A 24,735-nucleotide genomic window follows, 5' to 3' on the forward strand; every position below is an offset into this window, starting at 1 on the left:
TAACATGGCTTTCTCTAACATGGCTATCTCTAACATGACTATCTCTAACATGATTATCTCTAACGTGATTAACTCTAACATGGCTATCTCTAACATGGCTATCTCTAACATGGCTTTCTCTAACATGGCTTTCTCTAACATGGCTATCTCTAACATGATTATCTCTAACATGATTATCTCTAACATGATTAACTCTAACATGGCTTTCTCTAACATGGCTTTCTCTAACATGGCTATCTCTAACATGACTATCTCTAACATGATTATCTCTAACATGATTAACTCTAACATGGCTATCTCTAACATGGCTATCTCTAACATGGCTATCTCTAACATGGCTTTCTCTAACATGTCTATCTCTTACATGGCTATCTCTTACATGGCTATCTCTAACATGGCTATCTCTAACATGATTATCTCAAACATGGCTATCTCTAACATGGCTATCTCTTACATGGCTATCTCTAACATGGCTATCTCTTACATGGCTATCTCATACATGGCTATATCTAACATGGCTATCTCTTACATGGCTATCTCTAACATGGCTATCTCTTACATGGCTCCCTCTAACATGGCTCTCTCTAACATGGCTCTCTCGAATATGGCTATCTCTTACATGGCTATCTCTTACATGGCTATCTCTAACATGGCTATCTCTAACATGATTATCTCTAACATGGCTCTCTCTAACATGGCTATCTCTAACATGGCTATCTCTTACATGGCTATCTCTAACATGGCTATCTCTAACATGATTATCTCTAACATGGCTTTCTCTAACATGACTATCTCTAACATGATTATCTCTAACATGACTATCTCTAACATGGCTATCTCTAACATGACTATCTCTAACATGGCTTTCTCTAACATGGCTATCTCTAACATGTCTATCTCTTACATGATTATCTCTAACATGGCTATCTCTAACATGGCTATCTCTAACATGATTATTTCTAACATGATTATCTCTAACATGACTATCTCTAACATGGCTATCTCTAACATGGCTATCTCTAACATGATTATCTCTAACATGGCTATCTCTAACATGATTATCTGTAACATGGCTATCTCTAACATGGCTATCTCTAACATGATTATCTCTAACATGGCTATCTCTAACATGACTATCTCTAACATGATTATCTATAACATGACTATCTCTAACATGGCTATCTCTAACATGACTATCTCTAACATGACTATCTCTAACATAGCTATCTCTAACATGGCTATCTCTAACATGACTATCTCTAACATGGCTATCTCTAACATGACTATCTCTAACATGACTATCTCTAACATGACTATCTCTAACATGGCTATCTCTAACATGGCTATCTCAAGATGGCTCCCTCTAGCATGGCTCCCTCTAGCATGGCTCCCTCTAACATGGCTATCTCTAACATGGCTATCTCTAACATGGCTCCCTCTAACATGGCTATCTCTAACATGGCTATCTCTAACATGACTATCTCTAACATCGCAATCTCTAACATGACTATCTCTAACATGACTATCTCTAACATGATTATCTCTAACATGGCTATCTCTAACATGGCTATCTCTAACATGGCTATCTCTTACATGGCTATCTCTTACATGGCTATCTCTAACATGGCTATCTCTAACATGACTATCTCTTTAGGGTTCCTCTGAGAAGAGGAAAGTCACTGAGGACATCACTACAGGAACATGGGCTCCTTGTTGCACTGCATACACAAGATCTCTCCAGCAAATATTCCTCAGGATTACAGAAAGCTGCCGCAGAGCCTTTAGTCAGCTATATGGATGTGAGTAATAACTAACGATGGGAAAGTCAGAACTGATTGAGGAGTGAAATGTTCATATTTGAAGTAGGAATAAGCTGCATGTGTTTATGTGATGTAAAAACTCTCCAGTAGAAAAGACTAAAGGGGAAATTTACTAATAATCGCGTTTGAAGTCTAAATCAAATCACTGGACATCGTGCCAAACGTCTTTTCGTGCAACATTTTACTTTCAAGTACGTTTTATTGGTAAACTTATGCGACTAGGACACACAAGCAGATTTCGTGTGATTAGCGGCTGTATCTGCATGTGAAATGCTATGTTACAGTGTCAGCAACAGCATTTGGCATGCAGATACTCCCGCAGTCACACACACAGAATATAGGCATGCAGATACACCCGCAGTCACACACACAGAATATAGGCATGCAGATACAGCCGCAGTCACACACAGAATATAGGCATGCAGATACACCCGTAGTCACACACACAGAATATAGGCATGCAGATACACCCACAGTCACACACACAGAATACAGGCATGCAAATACACCCGCAGTCACACACACAGAATATAGGCATGCAGATACACCCGCAGTCACACACAGAATATAGGCATGCAGATACAGCCGCAGTCACACACAGAATATAGGCATGCAGATACACCCGTAGTCACACACACAGAATATAGGCATGCAGATACACCCACAGTCACACACACAGAATACAGGCATGCAAATACACCCGCAGTCACACACACAGAATATAGGCATGCAGATACACCCGCAGTCACAAACAGAATATAGGCATGCAGATACACCCAAAGTCACACACACTGAATATAGGCATGCAGATACAACCGCAGTCACACACAGAATATAGGCATGCAGATACACCCGCAGTCACACACACAGAATACAGGCATGCAGATACACCCGCAGTCACACACACAGAATATAGGCATGCAGATACACCCGCAGTCACACACAGAATACAGGCATGCAGATACATCCGCAGACACACACACAGAATACAGGCATGCAGATACACCCGCAGTCACACACACAGAATATAGGCATGCAGATACAGCCGCAGTCACACACAGAATATAGGCATGCAGATACACCCGTAGTCACACACACAGAATATAGGCATGCAGATACACCCACAGTCACACACACAGAATACAGGCATGCAAATACACCCGCAGTCACACACACAGAATATAGGCATGCAGATACACCCGCAGTCACAAACAGAATATAGGCATGCAGATACACCCATAGTCACACACACTGAATATAGGCATGCAGATACAACCGCAGTCACACACAGAATATAGGCATGCAGATACACCCGCAGTCACACACACAGAATACAGGCATGCAGATACACCCGCAGTCACACACACAGAATATAGGCATGCAGATACACCCGCAGTCACACACAGAATATAGGCATGCAGATACACCCGCTGTCACACACAGAATATAGGCATGCAGATACAGCCGCAGTCACACACAGAATATAGGCATGCAGATACACCCGCTGTCACACACAGAATATAGGCATGCAGATACAGCCGCAGTCACACACAGAATATAGGCATGCAGATACACCCATAGTCACACACACAGAATATAGGCATGCAGATACACCCGCAGTCACACACACAGAATACAGGCATGCAAATACTCCCGCAGTCACACACACAGAATATAGGCTTGCAGATACACCCGCTGTCACACACAGAATATAGGCATGCAGATACAGCCGGAGTCACACACAGAATATAGGCATGCAGATACACCCGTAGTCACACACACAGAATATAGGCATGCAGATACACCCACAGTCACACACACAGAATACAGGCATGCAGATACACCCGCAGTCACACACACAGAATATAGGCATGCAGATACACCCGCAGTCACAAACAGAATATAGGCATGCAGATACACCCATAGACACACACACAGAATATAGGCATGCAGATACACCCGCAGTCACACACAGAATATAGGCATGCAGATACACCCGCAGTCACACACACAGAATACAGACATGCAGATACACCCGCAGTCACACACACAGAATATAGGCATGCAGATACACCCGCAGTCACACACAGAATACAGGCATGCAGATACATCCGCAGACACACACACAGAATACAGGCATGCAGATATACCCGCAGTAACACACACACAGATTATAGGCATGCAGATACACCCGCAGTCACACACAGAATACAGGCAAGCAGATACATCCGCAGTCACACACACAGAATATAGGCATGCAGATACAGCTGCAGTCACACAGACAGAATATAGGCATGCAGATACACCCGCAGTCACACACAGAATATAGGCATGCAGATACACCCGAAGTCACACACAGAATATAGGCATGCAGATACACCCGCAGTCACACACACAGAATACAGGCATGCAGATACACCAGCAGTCACACACACAGAAAATAGGCATGCAGATACACCCGCAGTCACAAACAGAATATAGGCATGCAGATACAGCCGCAGTCACACACAGAATACAGGCATGCAGATACACCCGCAGTCACACACACAGAACATAGGCATGCAGATACACCCGCAGTCACACACAGAATATAGGCATGCAGATACACCCGCAGTCACACACAGAATATAGGCATGCAGATACACCCGCAGTCACACACACAGAATATAGGCATGCAGATACACCCGTAGTCACACACAGAATATAGGCATGCAGATACACACGCAGTCACACACAGAATACAGGCATGCAGATACATCCGCAGTCACACAAACAGAATACAGGCATGCAGATACACCCGCAGTCACACACACAGAATACAGGCATGCAGATACACCCGCAGTCACACACACAGAATATAGGAATGCAGATACACCCGCAGTCACACACAGAATATAGGCTTGCAGATACACCCGTAGTCACACACACAGAATACAGGCATGCAGATACACCCGCAGTCACACACACAGAATATAGGCATGCAGATACACCCGCAGTCACAAACAGAATATAGGCATGCAGATACACCCATAGACACACACACAGAATATAGGCATGCAGATACACCCGCAGTCACACACAGAATATAGGCATGCAGATACACCCGCAGTCACACACACAGAATACAGACATGCAGATACACCCGCAGTCACACACACAGAATATAGGCATGCAGATACACCCGCAGTCACACACAGAATACAGGCATGCAGATACATCCGCAGACACACACACAGAATACAGGCATGCAGATATACCCGCAGTAACACACACACAGATTATAGGCATGCAGATACACCCGCAGTCACACACAGAATACAGGCAAGCAGATACATCCGCAGTCACACACACAGAATATAGGCATGCAGATACAGCTGCAGTCACACAGACAGAATATAGGCATGCAGATACACCCGCAGTCACACACAGAATATAGGCATGCAGATACACCCGAAGTCACACACAGAATATAGGCATGCAGATACACCCGCAGTCACACACACAGAATACAGGCATGCAGATACACCAGCAGTCACACACACAGAAAATAGGCATGCAGATACACCCGCAGTCACAAACAGAATATAGGCATGCAGATACAGCCGCAGTCACACACAGAATACAGGCATGCAGATACACCCGCAGTCACACACACAGAACATAGGCATGCAGATACACCCGCAGTCACACACAGAATATAGGCATGCAGATACACCCGCAGTCACACACAGAATATAGGCATGCAGATACACCCGCAGTCACACACACAGAATATAGGCATGCAGATACACCCGTAGTCACACACAGAATATAGGCATGCAGATACACACGCAGTCACACACAGAATACAGGCATGCAGATACATCCGCAGTCACACAAACAGAATACAGGCATGCAGATACACCCGCAGTCACACACACAGAATACAGGCATGCAGATACACCCGCAGTCACACACACAGAATATAGGAATGCAGATACACCCGCAGTCACACACAGAATATAGGCTTGCAGATACACCCGTAGTCACACACACAGAATATAGGCATGCAGATACACCCGCAGTTCGCAGTCACACCCCCAGAATACAGGCATGCAGATACACCCGCAGTCACACACACAGAATATAGGCATGCAGATAAAGTCGCAGTCACACACACAGAATATAGGCATGCAGATACACCCGCGGTCACACTCACAGAACATATGCAAGCAGATACACCTGCAGTCACACACAGAATATAGGCATGCAGATACACCCGCAGTCACACACAGAATATAGGCATGCAGATACACCCGCAGTCACACACACAGAATATAGGCATGCAGATACACCCATAGTCACACACACAGAATATAGGCATGCAAATACACCCATAGTCACACACACAGAATAGGCATGCAGATACACCCGCAGTCACACGCACAGAATATAGGCATGCATATACATCCGCAGTCTCACACAGAATATCGGAATGCAGACACACCCGCAATCACACACACAGAATATAGGCATGCAGATACACCAACAGTCACACACAGAATATAGGCATGCAGATACACCCGCAGTCACACACAGAATATAGGCTTGCAGATACACCCATAGTCACACACACAGAATATAGGCATGCAGATACACCCGCAGTCACACACACAGAAATTAGGCATGCAGATACACCCGCAGTCACACACACAGAATACAGGCATGCAGATACACCTGCAGTCACACACACAAAATATAGGCATGCAGATACACCCGCAGTCACACACAGAATACAGGCATGCAGATACATCCGCAGTCACACACACAGAATACAGGCATGCAGATACACCCGCAGTCACACACACAGAATATAGGCATGCAGATACACCGCAGTGACACACAGAATACAGGCATGCAGATACATCCGCAGTCACACACACAGAATATAGGCATGCAGATACTCCCGCAGTCACACAGACAGAATATAGGCATGCAGATACACCCGCAGTCACACACAGATTATAGGCATGCAGATACACCCATAGTCACACACAGAATATAGGCATGCAGATACACCCGCAGTCACACTCACAGAATACAGGCATGCAGATACACCTGCAGTCACACACACAGAATATAGGCATGCAGACACACCCGCAGTCACACACAGAATATAGGCATGCAGATACACCCATAGTCACACACACAGAATATAGGCATGTAGATACACCTGCAGTCACACACACAGAATATAGGCATGCAGATACACCCGCAGTCACACACAGAATACAGGCATGCAGATACATCCGCAGTCACACACACAGAAAACAGGCATGCAGATACACCCGCAGTCACACACACAGAATATAATCATGCAGATGCACCCGCAGTCACACACAGAATACAGGCATGCAGATACACCCGCAGTCACACACAGAATACAGGCATGCAGATACACCCGCAGTCACACACAGAATACAGGCATGCAGATACACCCGCAGTCACACACAGAATACAAGCATGCAGATACACCCGCAGTCACACACAGAATACAGGCATGCAGATACACCCGCAGTCACACACAGAATACAGGCATGCAGATACACCCGCAGTCACACACAGAATACAGGCATGCAGATACACCCGCAGTCACACACAGAATATAGGCATGCAGATACACCAGCTGTCACACACAGAATATAGGCATGCAGATACACCCGCAGTCACACTCAGAATACAGGCATGCAGATAAACTCGCAGTCACACACACAGAATATAGGCATGCAGATACACCCGTAGTCACACACACAGAATACAGGCATACAGATACACCCGCAGTCACACACACAGAATATAGGCATGCAGATACACCCGCAGTCACACACAGAATATAGGCATGCAGATACACCCGCAGTCACACACAGAATATAGGCATGCAGATACACCCGCAGTCACACACACAGAAAACAGGCATGCAGATACACCCGCAGTCACACACACAGAATATAGGCATGCAGATACACCCTCAGTCACACACAGAATACAGGCATGCAGATACATCCGCAGTCACACACACAGAATATAGGCATGCAGATACAGCCGCAGTCACACAGACAGAATATAGGCATGCAGATACACCCGCAGTCACACACAGAATATAGGCATGCAGATACACCCGCAGTCACACACAGAATATAGGCATGCAGATACACCCGCAGTCACACACACAGAATACAGGCATGCAGATACACCCGCAGTCACACACACAGAATATAGGCATGCAGATACACCCGTAGTCACACACACAGAATATAGGCATGCAGATACACCCGCAGTCACACACAGAATATAGGCATGCAGATACACACGCAGTCACACACAGAATACAGGCATGCAGATACATCCGCAGTCACACACACAGAATACAGGCATGCAGATACACCCGCAGTCACACACACAGAATACAGGCATGCAGATACACCCGCAGTCACACACACAGTATACAGGAATGCAGATACACCCGCAGTCACACACAGAATATAGGCATGCAGATACACCCGTAGTCACACACACAGAATATAAGCATGCAGATACACCCGCAGTACGCAGTCACACACACAGAATACAGGCATGCAGATACACCCGCAGTCAAACACACAGAATATAGGCATGCAGATACAGTCGCAGTCACACACACAGAATATAGGCATGCAGATATACCCGCAGTCACACACACAGAATATAGGCATGCAGATATACCCGCGGTCACACTCACAGAACATATGCATGCAGATACACCTGCAGTCACACACAGAATATAGGCATGCAGATACACCCGCAGTCACACACAGAATATAGGCATGCAGATACACCCGCAGTCACACACACAGAATATAGGCATGCAGATACACCCATAGTCACACACACAGAATACAGGCATGCAGATACACCCGCAGTCACACACACAGAATACAGGCATGCAGATACACCCGCAGTCACACACACAGAATATAGGAATGCAGATACACCCGCAGTCACACACAGAATATAGGCATGCAGATACACCCGTAGTCACACACACAGAATATAGGCATGCAGATACACCCGCAGTACGCAGTCACACACACAGAATACAGGCATGCAGATACACCCGCAGTCAAACACACAGAATATAGGCATGCAGATACAGTCGCAGTCACACACACAGAATATAGGCATGCAGATATACCCGCAGTCACACACACAGAATATAGGCATGCAGATACACCCGCGGTCACACTCACAGAACATATGCATGCAGATACACCTGCAGTCACACACAGAATATAGGCATGCAGATACACCCGCAGTCACACACAGAATATAGGCATGCAGATACACCAACAGTCACACACAGAATATAGGCATGCAGATACACCCGCAGTCACACACATAATATAGGCTTGCAGATACACCCATAGTCACACACACAGAATATAGGCATGCAGATACACCCGCAGTCACACACAGAATATAGGCATGCAGATACACCCGCAGTCACACACACAGAATACAGGCATGCAGATACACCTGCAGTCACACACACAAAATATAGGCATGCAATTACACCAGCTGTCACACACAGAATATAGGCATGCAGATACATCCGCAGTCACACACACAGAATACAGGCATGCAGATAAACCCGCAGTCACACACACAGAATATAGGCATGCAGATACACCCGCAGTCACACACAGAATATAGGCATGCAGATACACCCATAGTCACACACAGAATATAGGCACGCAGATACACCCGCAGTCACACACACAGAATACAGGCATGCAGATACACCTGCAGTCACACACACAGAATATAGGCTTGCAGATACACCCGCAGTCACACACAGAATATAGGCATGCAGATATACCCATAGTCACACACACAGAATATAGGCATGCAGATACACCTGCAGTCACACACACAGAATATAGGCATGCAGATACACCCGCAGTCACACACAGAATATAGGCATGCAGATACACCCGCAGTCACACACACAGAATACAGGCATGCACATACACCTGCAGTCACACACACAGAATATAGGCATGCAGATACACCCACAGTCACACACAGAATACAGGCATGCAGATACATCCGCAGTCACACACACAGAATACAGGCATGCAGATACACCCGCAGTCACACACACAGAATATAGGCATGCAGATACACCCGCAGTCACACACAGAATACAGGCATGCAGATACATCCGCAGTCACACACACAGAATATAGGCATGCAGATACACCCATAGTCACACACACAGAATATAGACATGCAAATACACCCATAGTCACACACACAGAATAGGCATGCAGATACACCCGCAGTCACACGCACAGAATATAGGCATGCATATACATCCGCAGTCACACACAGAATATCGGAATGCAGACACACCCGCAATCACACACACAGAATATAGGCATGCAGATACACCCGCAGATACACCCGCAGTCACACACAGAATATAGGCATGCAGATACACCCGTAGTCACACACACAGAATATAGGCATGCAGATACACCCGCAGTACGCAGTCACACACACAGAATACAGGCATGCAGATACACCCGCAGTCAAACACACAGAATATAGGCATGCAGATACACCCGCAGTCACACACAGAATATAGGCATGCAGATACACCCATAGTCACACACAGAATATAGGCACGCAGATACACCCACAGTCACACACACAGAATACAGGCATGCAGATACACCTGCAGTCACACACACAGAATATAGGCATGCAGATACACCCGCAGTCACACACAGAATACAGGCATGCAGATACATCCGCAGTCACACACACAGAATATAGGCATGCAGATACACCCGCAGTCACACACAGAATATAGGCATGCAGATACACCCATAGTCACACACAGAATATAGGCATGCAGATACACCCGCAGTACGCAGTCACACACACAGAATATAGGCATGCAGATGCACCCGCAGTCACACACACAGAATATAGGCATGCAGAAACACCCGCAGTCACACACAGAATATAGGCATGCAGATACACACGCAGTCACACACAGAATACAGGCATGCAGATACACCCGCAGTCACACACACAGAATACAGGCATGAGATACACCCGCAGTCACACACACAGCATATAGGAATGCAGATACACCCGCAGTCACACACAGAATATAGGCATGTAGATACACCCGTAGTCACACACACAGAATATAGGCATGCAGATACACCCGCAGTACGCAGTCACACACACAGAATATAGGCATGCAGATACACCCGCAGTCACACACACAGAATATAGGCATGCAGGTACAGTCGCAGTCACACACACAGAATATAGGCATGCAGATACACCCGCAGTCACACACAGAATATAGGCATGCAGATACACACGCAGTCACACACAGAATACAGGCATTCAGATACATCCGCAGTCACACACACAGAATACAGGCATGCAGATACACCCGCAGTCACACACACAGAATACAGGCATGCAGATACACCCGCAGTCACACACACAGAATATAGGCATGCAGATACACCCGTAGTCACACACACAGAATATAGGCATGCAGATACACCCGCAGTCACACACAGAATATAGGCATGCAGATACACACGCAGTCACACACACAGAATACAGGCATGCAGATACACCCGCAGTCACACACACAGAATACAGGCATGCAGATACACCCGCAGTCACACACAGAATATAGGCATGCAGATACACCCGTAGTCACACACACAGAATATAGGCATGCAGATACACCCGCAGTATGCAGTCACACACACAGAATACAGGCATGCAGATACACCCGCAGTCAAACACACAGAATATAGGCATGCAGATACAGTCGCAGTCACACACACAGAATATAGGCATGCAGATATACCCGCAGTCACACACACAGAATATAGGCATGCAGATACACCCGCGGTCACACTCACAGAACATATGCATGCAGATACACCTGCAGTCACACACAGAATATAGGCATGCAGATACACCCGCAGTCACACACAGAATACAGGCATGCAGATACATCCGCAGTCACACACACAGAATATAGGCATGCAGATACACCCGCAGTCACACACAGAATATAGGCATGCAGATACACCCATAGTCACACACAGAATATAGGCATGCAGATACACCCGCAGTACGCAGTCACACACACAGAATATAGGCATGCAGATGCACCCGCAGTCACACACACAGAATATAGGCATGCAGAAACACCCGCAGTCACACACAGAATATAGGCATGCAGATACACACGCAGTCACACACAGAATACAGGCATGCAGATACACCCGCAGTCACACACACAGAATACAGGCATGAGATACACCCGCAGTCACACACACAGCATATAGGAATGCAGATACACCCGCAGTCACACACAGAATATAGGCATGTAGATACACCCGTAGTCACACACACAGAATATAGGCATGCAGATACACCCGCAGTACGCAGTCACACACAGAATATAGGCATGCAGATACACCCGCAGTCACACACACAGAATATAGGCATGCAGGTACAGTCGCAGTCACACACACAGAATATAGGCATGCAGATACACCCGCAGTCACACACAGAATATAGGCATGCAGATACACACGCAGTCACACACAGAATACAGGCATTCAGATACATCCGCAGTCACACACACAGAATACAGGCATGCAGATACACCCGCAGTCACACACACAGAATACAGGCATGCAGATACACCCGCAGTCACACACACAGAATATAGGCATGCAGATACACCTGTAGTCACACTCACAGAATATAGGCATGCAGATACACCCGCAGTCACACACAGAATATAGGCATGCAGATACACACGCAGTCACACACACAGAATACAGGCATGCAGATACACCCGCAGTCACACACACAGAATACAGGCATGCAGATACACCCGCAGTCACACACAGAATATAGGCATGCAGATACACCCGTAGTCACACACACAGAATATAGGCATGCAGATACACCCGCAGTATGCAGTCACACACACAGAATACAGGCATGCAGATACACCCGCAGTCAAACACACAGAATATAGGCATGCAGATACAGTCGCAGTCACACACACAGAATATAGGCATGCAGATATACCCGCAGTCACACACACAGAATATAGGCATGCAGATACACCCGCGGTCACACTCACAGAACATATGCATGCAGATACACCTGCAGTCACACACAGAATATAGGCATGCAGATACACCCGCAGTCACACACAGAATATAGGCATGCAGATACACCCGCAGTCACACACACAGAATATAGGCATGCAGATACACCCATAGTCACACACACAGAATATAGGCATGCAGATACACCCATAGTCACACACACAGAATATAGTCATGCAAATACACCCATAGTCACACACACAGAATAGGCATGCAGATACACCCGCAGTCACATGCACAGAATATAGGCATGCATATACATCCGCAGTCACACACAGAATATCGGAATGCAGACACACCCGCAATCACACACACAGAATATAGGCATGCAGATACACCAACAGTCACACACAGAATATAGGCATGCAGATACACCCGCAGTCACACACATAATATAGGCTTGCAGATACACCCATAGTCACACACACAGAATATAGGCATGCAGATACACCCGCAGTCACACACAGAATATAGGCATGCAGATACACCCGCAGTCACACACACAGAATACAGGCATGCAGATACACCTGCAGTCACACACACAAAATATAGGCATGCAGATACACCCGCAGTCACACACAGAATATAGGCATGCAGATACATCCGCAGTCACACACACAGAATACAGGCATGCAGATAAACTCGCAGTCACACACACAGAATATAGGCATGCAGATACACCCTCAGTCACACACAGAATATAGGCATGCAGATACACCCATAGTCACACACAGAATATAGGCACGCAGATACACCCGCAGTCACACACACAGAATACAGGCATGCAGATACACCTGCAGTCACACACACAGAATATAGGCTTGCAGATACACCCGCAGTCACACACAGAATATAGGCATGCAGATACACCCGCAGTCACACACACAGAATACAGGCATGCAGATACACCTGCAGTCACACACACAGAATATAGGAATGCAGATACACCCACAGTCACACACAGAATACAGGCATGCAGATACATCCGCAGTCACACACACAGAATACAGGCATGCAGATACACCCGCAGTCACACACACAGAATATAGGCATGCAGATACACCCGCAGTCACACACAGAATACAGGCATGCAGATACATCCGCAGTCACACACACAGAATATAGGCATGCAGATACACCCATAGTCACACACACAGAATATAGACATGCAAATACACCCATAGTCACACACACAGAATAGGCATGCAGATACACCCGCAGTCACACGCACAGAATATAGGCATGCATATACATCCGCAGTCACACACAGAATATCGGAATGCAGACACACCCGCAATCACACACACAGAATATAGGCATGCAGACACACCCGCAGATACACCCGCAGTCACACACAGAATATAGGCATGCAGATACACCCGTAGTCACACACACAGAATATAGGCATGCAGATACACCCGCAGTACGCAGTCACACACACAGAATACAGGCATGCAGATACACCCGCAGTCAAACACACAGAATATAGGCATGCAGATACACCCGCAGTCACACACAGAATATAGGCATGCAGATACACCCATAGTCACACACAGAATATAGGCACGCAGATACACCCGCAGTCACACACACAGAATACAGGCATGCAGATACACCTGCAGTCACACACACAGAATATAGGCATGCAGATACACCCGCAGTCACACACAGAATACAGGCATGCAGATACATCCGCAGTCACACACACAGAATATAGGCATGCAGATACACCCGCAGTCACACAGACAGAATATAGGCATGCAGATACACCCGCAGTCACACACAGAATATAGGCATGCAGATACACCCATAGTCACACACAGAATATAGGCATGCAGATACACCCGCAGTCACACACACAGAATACAGGCATGCAGATACACCTGCAGTCACACACACAGAATATAGGCATGCAGATACACCCGCAGTCACACACAGAATATAGGCATGCAGTTACAGCCGCAGTCACACACAGAATACAGGCATGCAGATGCACCCGCAGTCACACACACAGAACATAGGCATGCAGATACACCCGCAGTCACACACAGAATATAGGCATGCAGATACACACGCAGTCACACACAGAATACAGGCATGCAGATACATCCGCAGTCACACACACAGAATACAGGCAAGCAGATACACCCGCAGTCACACACACAGAATACAGGCATGAGATACACCCGCAGTCACACACACAGCATATAGGAATGCAGATACACCCGCAGTCACACACAGAATATAGGCATGTAGATACACCCATAGTCACACACACAGAATATAGGCATGCACATACACCCGCAGTACGCAGTCACACACACAGAATATAGGCATGCAGATACACCCGCAGTCACACACACAGAATAGAGGCATGCAGGTACAGTCGCAGTCACACACACAGAATATAGGCATGCAGATACACCCGCAGTCACACACAGAATATAGGCATGCAGATACACACGCAGTCACACACAGAATACAGGCATGCAGATACATCCGCAGTCACACACACAGAATACAGGCATGCAGATACACCCGCAGTCACACACACAGAATACAGGCATGCAGATACACCCGCAGTCACACACACAGAATATAGGAATGCAGATACACCCGCAGTCACACACAGAATATAGGCATGCAGATACACCCGTAGTCACACACACAGAATATAGGCATGCAGATACACCCGCAGTACGCAGTCACACACACAGAATACAGGCATGCAGATACACCCGCAGTCAAACACACAGAATATAGGCATGCAGATACAGTCGCAGTCACACACACAGAATATAGGCATGCAGATATACCCGCAGTCACACACACAGAATATAGGCATGCAGATACACCCGCGGTCACACTCACAGAACATATGCATGCAGATACACCTGCAGTCACACACAGAATATAGGCATGTAGATACACCCGCAGTCACACACAGAATATAGGCATGCAGATACACCCGCAGTCACATACACAGAATATAGGCATGCAGATACACCCATAGTCACACACACAGAATATAGGCATGCAAATACACCCATAGTCACACACACAGAATAGGCATGCAGATACACCCGCAGTCACACGCACAGAATATAGGCATGCATATACATCCGCAGTCACACACAGAATATCGGAATGCAGACACACCCGCAATCACACACACAGAATATAGGCATGCAGATACACCAACAGTCACACACAGAATATAGGCATGCAGATACACCCGCAGTCACACACATAATATAGGCTTGCAGATACACCCATAGTCACACACACAGAATATAGGCATGCAGATACACCGGCAGTCACACACAGAATATAGGCATGCAGATACACCCGCAGTCACACACACAGAATACAGGCATGCAGATACACCTGCAGTCACACACACAAAATATAGGCATGCAGATACACCCGCAGTCACACACAGAATATAGGCATGCAGATACATCCGCAGTCACACACACAGAATACAGGCATGCAGATAAACCCGCAGTCACACACACAGAATATAGGCATGCAGATACACCCGCAGTCACACACAGAATATAGGCATGCAGATACACCCATAGTCACACACAGAATATAGGCACGCAGATACACCCGCAGTCACACACACAGAATACAGGCATGCAGATACACCTGCAGTCACACACACAGAATATAGGAATGCAGATACACCCGCAGTCACACACAGAATACAGGCATGCAGATACATCCGCAGTCACACACACAGAATACAGGCATGCAGATACACCCGCAGTCACACACACAGAATATAGGCATGTAGATACACCCGCAGTCACACACAGAATACAGGCATGCAGATACATCCGCAGTCACACACACAGAATATAGGCATGCAGATACACCCATAGTCACACACACAGAATATAGACATGCAAATACACCCATAGTCACACACACAGAATAGGCATGCAGATACACCCGCAGTCACACGCACAGAATATAGGCATGCATATACATCCGCAGTCACACACAGAATATCGGAATGCAGACACACCCGCAATCACACACACAGAATATAGGCATGCAGACACACCCGCAGATACACCCGCAGTCACACACAGAATATAGGCATGCAGATACACCCGTAGTCACACACACAGAATATAGGCATGCAGATACACCCGCAGTACGCAGTCACACACACAGAATACAGGCATGCAGATACACCCGCAGTCAAACACACAGAATATAGGCATGCAGATACACCCGCAGTCACACACAGAATATAGGCATGCAGATACACCCATAGTCACACACAGAATATAGGCACGCAGATACACCCGCAGTCACACACAAAGAATACAGGCATGCAGATACACCCGCAGTCACACACAGAATATAGGCATGCAGTCACAGCCGCAGTCACACACAGAATACAGGCATGCAGATGCACCCGCAGTCACACACACAGAACATAGGCATGCAGATACACCCGCAGTCACACACAGAATATAGGCATGCAGATACACACGCAGTCACACACAGAATACAGGCATGCAGATACATCCGCAGTCACACACACAGAATACAGGCAAGCAGATACACCCGCAGTCACACACACAGAATACAGGCATGAGATACACCTGCAGTCACACACACAGCATATAGGAATGCAGATACACCCGCAGTCACACACAGAATATAGGCATGTAGATACACCCGTAGTCACACACACAGAATATAGGCATGCAGATACAACCGCAGTACGCAGTCACACACACAGAATATAGGCATGCAGATACACCCGCAGTCACACACACAGAATATAGGCATGCAGGTACAGTCGCAGTCACACACACAGAATATAGGCATGCAGATACACCCGCGGTCACACTCACAGAACATATGCATGCAGATACACCTGCAGTCACACACAGAATATAGGCATGCAGATACACCCGCGGTCACACTCACAGAACATATGCATGCAGATACACCTGCAGTCACACACAGAATATAGGCATGCAGATACACCCGCAGTCACACACAGAATATAGGCATGCAGATACACCCGCAGTCACATACACAGAATATAGGCATGCAGATACACCCATAGTCACACACACAGAATATAGGCATGCAAATACACCCATAGTCACACACACAGAATAGGCATGCAGATACACCCGCAGTCACACGCACAGAATATAGGCATGCATATACATCCGCAGTCACACACAGAATATCGGAATGCAGACACACCCGCAATCACACACACAGAATATAGGCATGCAGATACACTCGCAGTCACACACACAGAATACAGGCATGAGATACACCCGCAGTCACACAAACAGCATATAGGAATGCAGATACACCCGCAGTCACACACAGAATATAGGCATGTAGATACACCCGTAGTCACACACACAGAATATAGGCATGCAGATACAACCGCAGTACGCAGTCACACACACAGAATATAGGCATGCAGATACACCCGCAGTCACACACACAGAATATAGGCATGCAGGTACAGTCGCAGTCACACACACAGAATATAGGCATGCAGATACACCCGCAATCACACACAGAATATAGGCATGCAGATACACACGCAGTCACACACAGAATACAGGCATGCAGATACATCCGCAGTCACACACACAGAATACAGGCATGCAGATACACCCGCAGTCACACACACAGAATACAGGCATGCAGATACACCCGCAGTCACACACACAGAATATAGGAATGCAGATACACCCGCAGTCACACACAGAATATAGGCATGCAGATACACCCGTAGTCACACACACAGAATATAGGCATGCAGATACACCCGCAGTACGCAGTCACACACACAGAATACAGGCATGCAGATACACCAGCAGTCAAACACACAGAATATAGGCATGCAGATACAGTCGCAGTCACACACACAGAATATAGGCATGCAGATATACCCGCAGTCACACACACAGAATATAGGCATGCAGATACACCCGCGGTTACACTCACAGAACATATGCATGCAGATACACCTGCAGTCACACACAGAATATAGGCATGCAGATACACCCGCAGTCACACACAGAATATAGGCATGCAGATACACCAACAGTCACACACAGAATATAGGCATGCAGATACACCCGCAGTCACACACATAATATAGGCTTGCAGATACACCCATAGTCACACACACAGAATATAGGCATGCAGATACACCCGCAGTCACACACAGAATATAGGCATGCAGATACACCCGCAGTCACACACACAGAATACAGGCATGCAGATACACCTGCAGTCACACACACAAAATATAGGCATGCAATTACACCAGCTGTCACACACAGAATATAGGCATGCAGATACATCCGCAGTCACACACACAGAATACAGGCATGCAGATAAACCCGCAGTCACACACACAGAATATAGGCATGCAGATACACCCATAGTCACACACAGAATATAGGCACGCAGATACACCCGCAGTCACACACACAGAATACAGGCATGCAGATACACCTGCAGTCACACACACAGAATATAGGCTTGCAGATACACCCGCAGTCACACACAGAATATAGGCATGCAGATATACCCATAGTCACACACACAGAATATAGGCATGCAGATACACCTGCAGTCACACACACAGAATATAGGCATGCAGATACACCCGCAGTCACACACAGAATATAGGCATGCAGATACACCCGCAGTCACACACACAGAATACAGGCATGCACATACACCTGCAGTCACACACACAGAATATAGGCATGCAGATACACCCACAGTCACACACAGAATACAGGCATGCAGATACATCCGCAGTCACACACACAGAATACAGGCATGCAGATACACCCGCAGTCACACACACAGAATATAGGCATGCAGATACACCCGCAGTCACACACAGAATACAGGCATGCAGATACATCCGCAGTCACACACACAGAATATAGGCATGCAGATACACCCATAGTCACACACACAGAATATAGACATGCAAATACACCCATAGTCACACACACAGAATAGGCATGCAGATACACCCGCAGTCACACGCACAGAATATAGGCATGCATATACATCCGCAGTCACACACAGAATATCGGAATGCAGACACACCCGCAATCACACACACAGAATATAGGCATGCAGATACACCCGCAGATACACCCGCAGTCACACACAGAATATAGGCATGCAGATACACCCGTAGTCACACACACAAAATATAGGCATGCAGATACACCCGCAGTACGCAGTCACACACACAGAATACAGGCATGCAGATACACCCGCAGTCAAACACACAGAATATAGGCATGCAGATACACCCGCAGTCACACACAGAATATAGGCATGCAGATACACCCATAGTCACACACAGAATATAGGCACGCAGATACACCCACAGTCACACACACAGAATACAGGCATGCAGATACACCTGCAGTCACACACACAGAATATAGGCATGCAGATACACCCGCAGTCACACACAGAATACAGGCATGCAGATACATCCGCAGTCACACACACAGAATATAGGCATGCAGATACACCCGCAGTCACACACAGAATATAGGCATGCAGATACACCCATAGTCACACACAGAATATAGGCATGCAGATACACCCGCAGTACGCAGTCACACACACAGAATATAGGCATGCAGATGCACCCGCAGTCACACACACAGAATATAGGCATGCAGAAACACCCGCAGTCACACACAGAATATAGGCATGCAGATACACACGCAGTCACACACAGAATACAGGCATGCAGATACACCTGCAGTCACACACACAGAATACAGGCATGAGATACACCCGCAGTCACACACACAGCATATAGGAATGCAGATACACCCGCAGTCACACACAGAATATAGGCATGTAGATACACCCGTAGTCACACACACAGAATATAGGCATGCAGATACACCCGCAGTACGCAGTCACACACACAGAATATAGGCATGCAGATACACCCGCAGTCACACACACAGAATATAGGCATGCAGGTACAGTCGCAGTCACACACACAGAATATAGGCATGCAGATACACCCGCAGTCACACACAGAATATAGGCATGCAGATACACACGCAGTCACACACAGAATACAGGCATTCAGATACATCCGCAGTCACACACACAGAATACAGGCATGCAGATACACCCGCAGTCACACACACAGAATACAGGCATGCAGATACACCCGCAGTCACACACACAGAATATAGGCATGCAGATACACCCGTAGTCACACACACAGAATATAGGCATGCAGATACACACGCAGTCACACACACAGAATACAGGCATGCAGATACACCCGCAGTCACACACACAGAATACAGGCATGCAGATACACCCGCAGTCACACACAGAATATAGGCATGCAGATACACCCGTAGTCACACACACAGAATATAGGCATGCAGATACACCCGCAGTATGCAGTCACACACACAGAATACAGGCATGCAGATACACCCGCAGTCAAACACACAGAATATAGGCATGCAGATACAGTCGCAGTCACACACACAGAATATAGGCATGCAGATATACCCGCAGTCACACGCACAGAATATAGGCATGCATATACATCCGCAGTCACACACAGAATATCGGAATGCAGACACACCCGCAATCACACACACAGAATATAGGCATGCAGATACACCCGCAGATACACCCGCAGTCACACACAGAATATAGGCATGCAGATACACCCGTAGTCACACACACAGAATATAGGCATGCAGATACACCCGCAGTACGCAGTCACACACACAGAATACAGGCATGCAGATACACCCGCAGTCAAACACACAGAATATAGGCATGCAGATACACCCGCAGTCACACACAGAATATAGGCATGCAGATACACCCATAGTCACACACAGAATATAGGCACGCAGATACACCCACAGTCACACACACAGAATACAGGCATGCAGATACACCTGCAGTCACACACACAGAATATAGGCATGCAGATACACCCGCAGTCACACACAGAATACAGGCATGCAGATACATCCGCAGTCACACACACAGAATATAGGCATGCAGATACACCCGCAGTCACACACAGAATATAGGCATGCATATACACCCATAGTCACACACAGAATATAGGCATGCAGATACACCCGCAGTACGCAGTCACAGACACAGAATATAGGCATGCAGATGCACCCGCAGTCACACACACAGAATATAGGCATGCAGAAACACCCGCAGTCACACACAGAATATAGGCATGCAGATACACACGCAGTCACACACAGAATACAGGCATGCAGATACACCCGCAGTCACACACACAGAATACAGGCATGCAGATACACCCGCAGTCACACACAGAATATAGGCATGCAGATACACCCGTAGTCACACACACAGAATATAGGCATGCAGATACACCCGCAGTATGCAGTCACACACACAGAATACAGGCATGCAGATACACCCGCAGTCAAACACACAGAATATAGGCATGCAGATACAGTCGCAGTCACACACACAGAATATAGGCATGCAGATATACCCGCAGTCACACACACAGAATATAGGCATGCAGATACACCCGCGGTCACACTCACAGAACATATGCATGCAGATACACCTGCAGTCACACACAGAATATAGGCATGCAGATACACCCGCAGTCACACACAGAATATAGGCATGCAGATACACCCGCAGTCACACACACAGAATATAGGCATGCAGATACACCCATAGTCACACACACAGAATATAGGCATGCAGATACACCCATAATCACACACACAGAATATAGGCATGCAAATACACCCATAGTCACACACACAGAATAGGCATGCAGATACACCCGCAGTCACACGCACAGAATATAGGCATGCATATACATCCGCAGTCACACACAGAATATCGGAATGCAGACACACCCGCAATCACACACACAGAATATAGGCATGCAGATACACCAACAGTCACACACAGAATATAGGCATGCAGATACACCCGCAGTCACACACATAATATAGGCTTGCAGATACACCCATAGTCACACACACAGAATATAGGCATGCAGATACACCCGCAGTCACACACAGAATATAGGCATGCAGATACACCTGCAGTCACACACACAGAATACAGGCATGCAGATACACCTGCAGTCACACACACAAAATATAGGCATGCAGATACACCCGCAGTCACACACAGAATATAGGCATGCAGATACATCCGCAGTCACACACACAGAATACAGGCATGCAGATAAACTCGCAGTCACACACACAGAATATAGGCATGCAGATACACCCGCAGTCACACACAGAATATAGGCATGCAGATACACCCATAGTCACACACAGAATATAGGCACGCAGATACACCCGCAGTCACACACACAGAATACAGGCATGCAGATACACCTGCAGTCACACACACAGAATATAGGCTTGCAGATACACCCGCAGTCACACACAGAATATAGGCATGCAGATACACCCGCAGTCACACACACAGAATACAGGCATGCAGATACACCTGCAGTTACACACACAGAATATAGGAATGCAGATACACCCACAGTCACACACAGAATACAGGCATGCAGATACATCCGCAGTCACACACACAGAATACAGGCATGCAGATACACCCGCAGTCACACACACAGAATATAGGCATGCAGATACACCCGCAGTCACACACAGAATACAGGCATGCAGATACATCCGCAGTCACACACACAGAATATAGGCATGCAGATACACCCATAGTCACACACACAGAATATAGACATGCAAATACACCCATAGTCACACACACAGAATAGGCATGCAGATACACCCGCAGTCACACGCACAGAATATAGGCATGCATATACATCCGCAGTCACACACAGAATATCGGAATGCAGACACACCCGCAATCACACACACAGAATATAGGCATGCAGACACACCCGCAGATACACCCGCAGTCACACACAGAATATAGGCATGCAGATACACCCTTAGTCACACACACAGAATATAGGCATGCAGATACACCCGCAGTACGCAGTCACACACACAGAATACAGGCATGCAGATACACCCGCAGTCAAACACACAGAATATAGGCATGCAGATACACCCGCAGTCACACACAGAATATAGGCATGCAGATACACCCATAGTCACACACAGAATATAGGCACGCAGATACACCCGCAGTCACACACACAGAATACAGGCATGCAGATACACCTGCAGTCACACACACAGAATATAGGCATGCAGATACACCCGCAGTCACACACAGAATACAGGCATGCAGATACATCCGCAGTCACACACACAGAATATAGGCATGCAGATACACCCGCAGTTACACAGACAGAATATAGGCATGCAGATACACCCGCAGTCACACACAGAATATAGGCATGCAGATACACCCATAGTCACACACAGAATATAGGCATGCAGATACACCCGCAGTCACACACACAGAATACAGGCATGCAGATACACCTGCAGTCACACACACAGAATATAGGCATGCAGATACACCCGCAGTCACACACAGAATATAGGCATGCAGTTACAGCCGCAGTCACACACAGAATACAGGCATGCAGATGCACCCGC

At 47.0% G+C, this 24,735-nt stretch overlaps 1 protein-coding gene across 1 annotated transcript in view; it reads left to right on the forward strand.

Moving 5' to 3' along the window:
- Nucleotides 1-739: 739 nt before the first annotated feature.
- The window catches only part of LOC148477106 (pepsin A-like), a 600,278-nt gene continuing 576,282 nt past the window's right edge, over nucleotides 740-24,735 (forward strand). The window contains exons 1-2 of the mRNA XM_088457226.1: nucleotides 740-891; nucleotides 1,655-1,799. Coding sequence (XP_088313352.1) covers nucleotides 740-891; nucleotides 1,655-1,799 — 297 coding nt within the window. The remainder of the gene's footprint in view (nucleotides 892-1,654; nucleotides 1,800-24,735) is intronic.

Source organism: Taudactylus pleione, unplaced genomic scaffold, assembly GCF_031769625.1.
Source record: "Taudactylus pleione unplaced genomic scaffold, aTauple2 ptg000747l, whole genome shotgun sequence".
Lineage (NCBI taxonomy): Eukaryota > Metazoa > Chordata > Amphibia > Anura > Myobatrachidae > Taudactylus > Taudactylus pleione.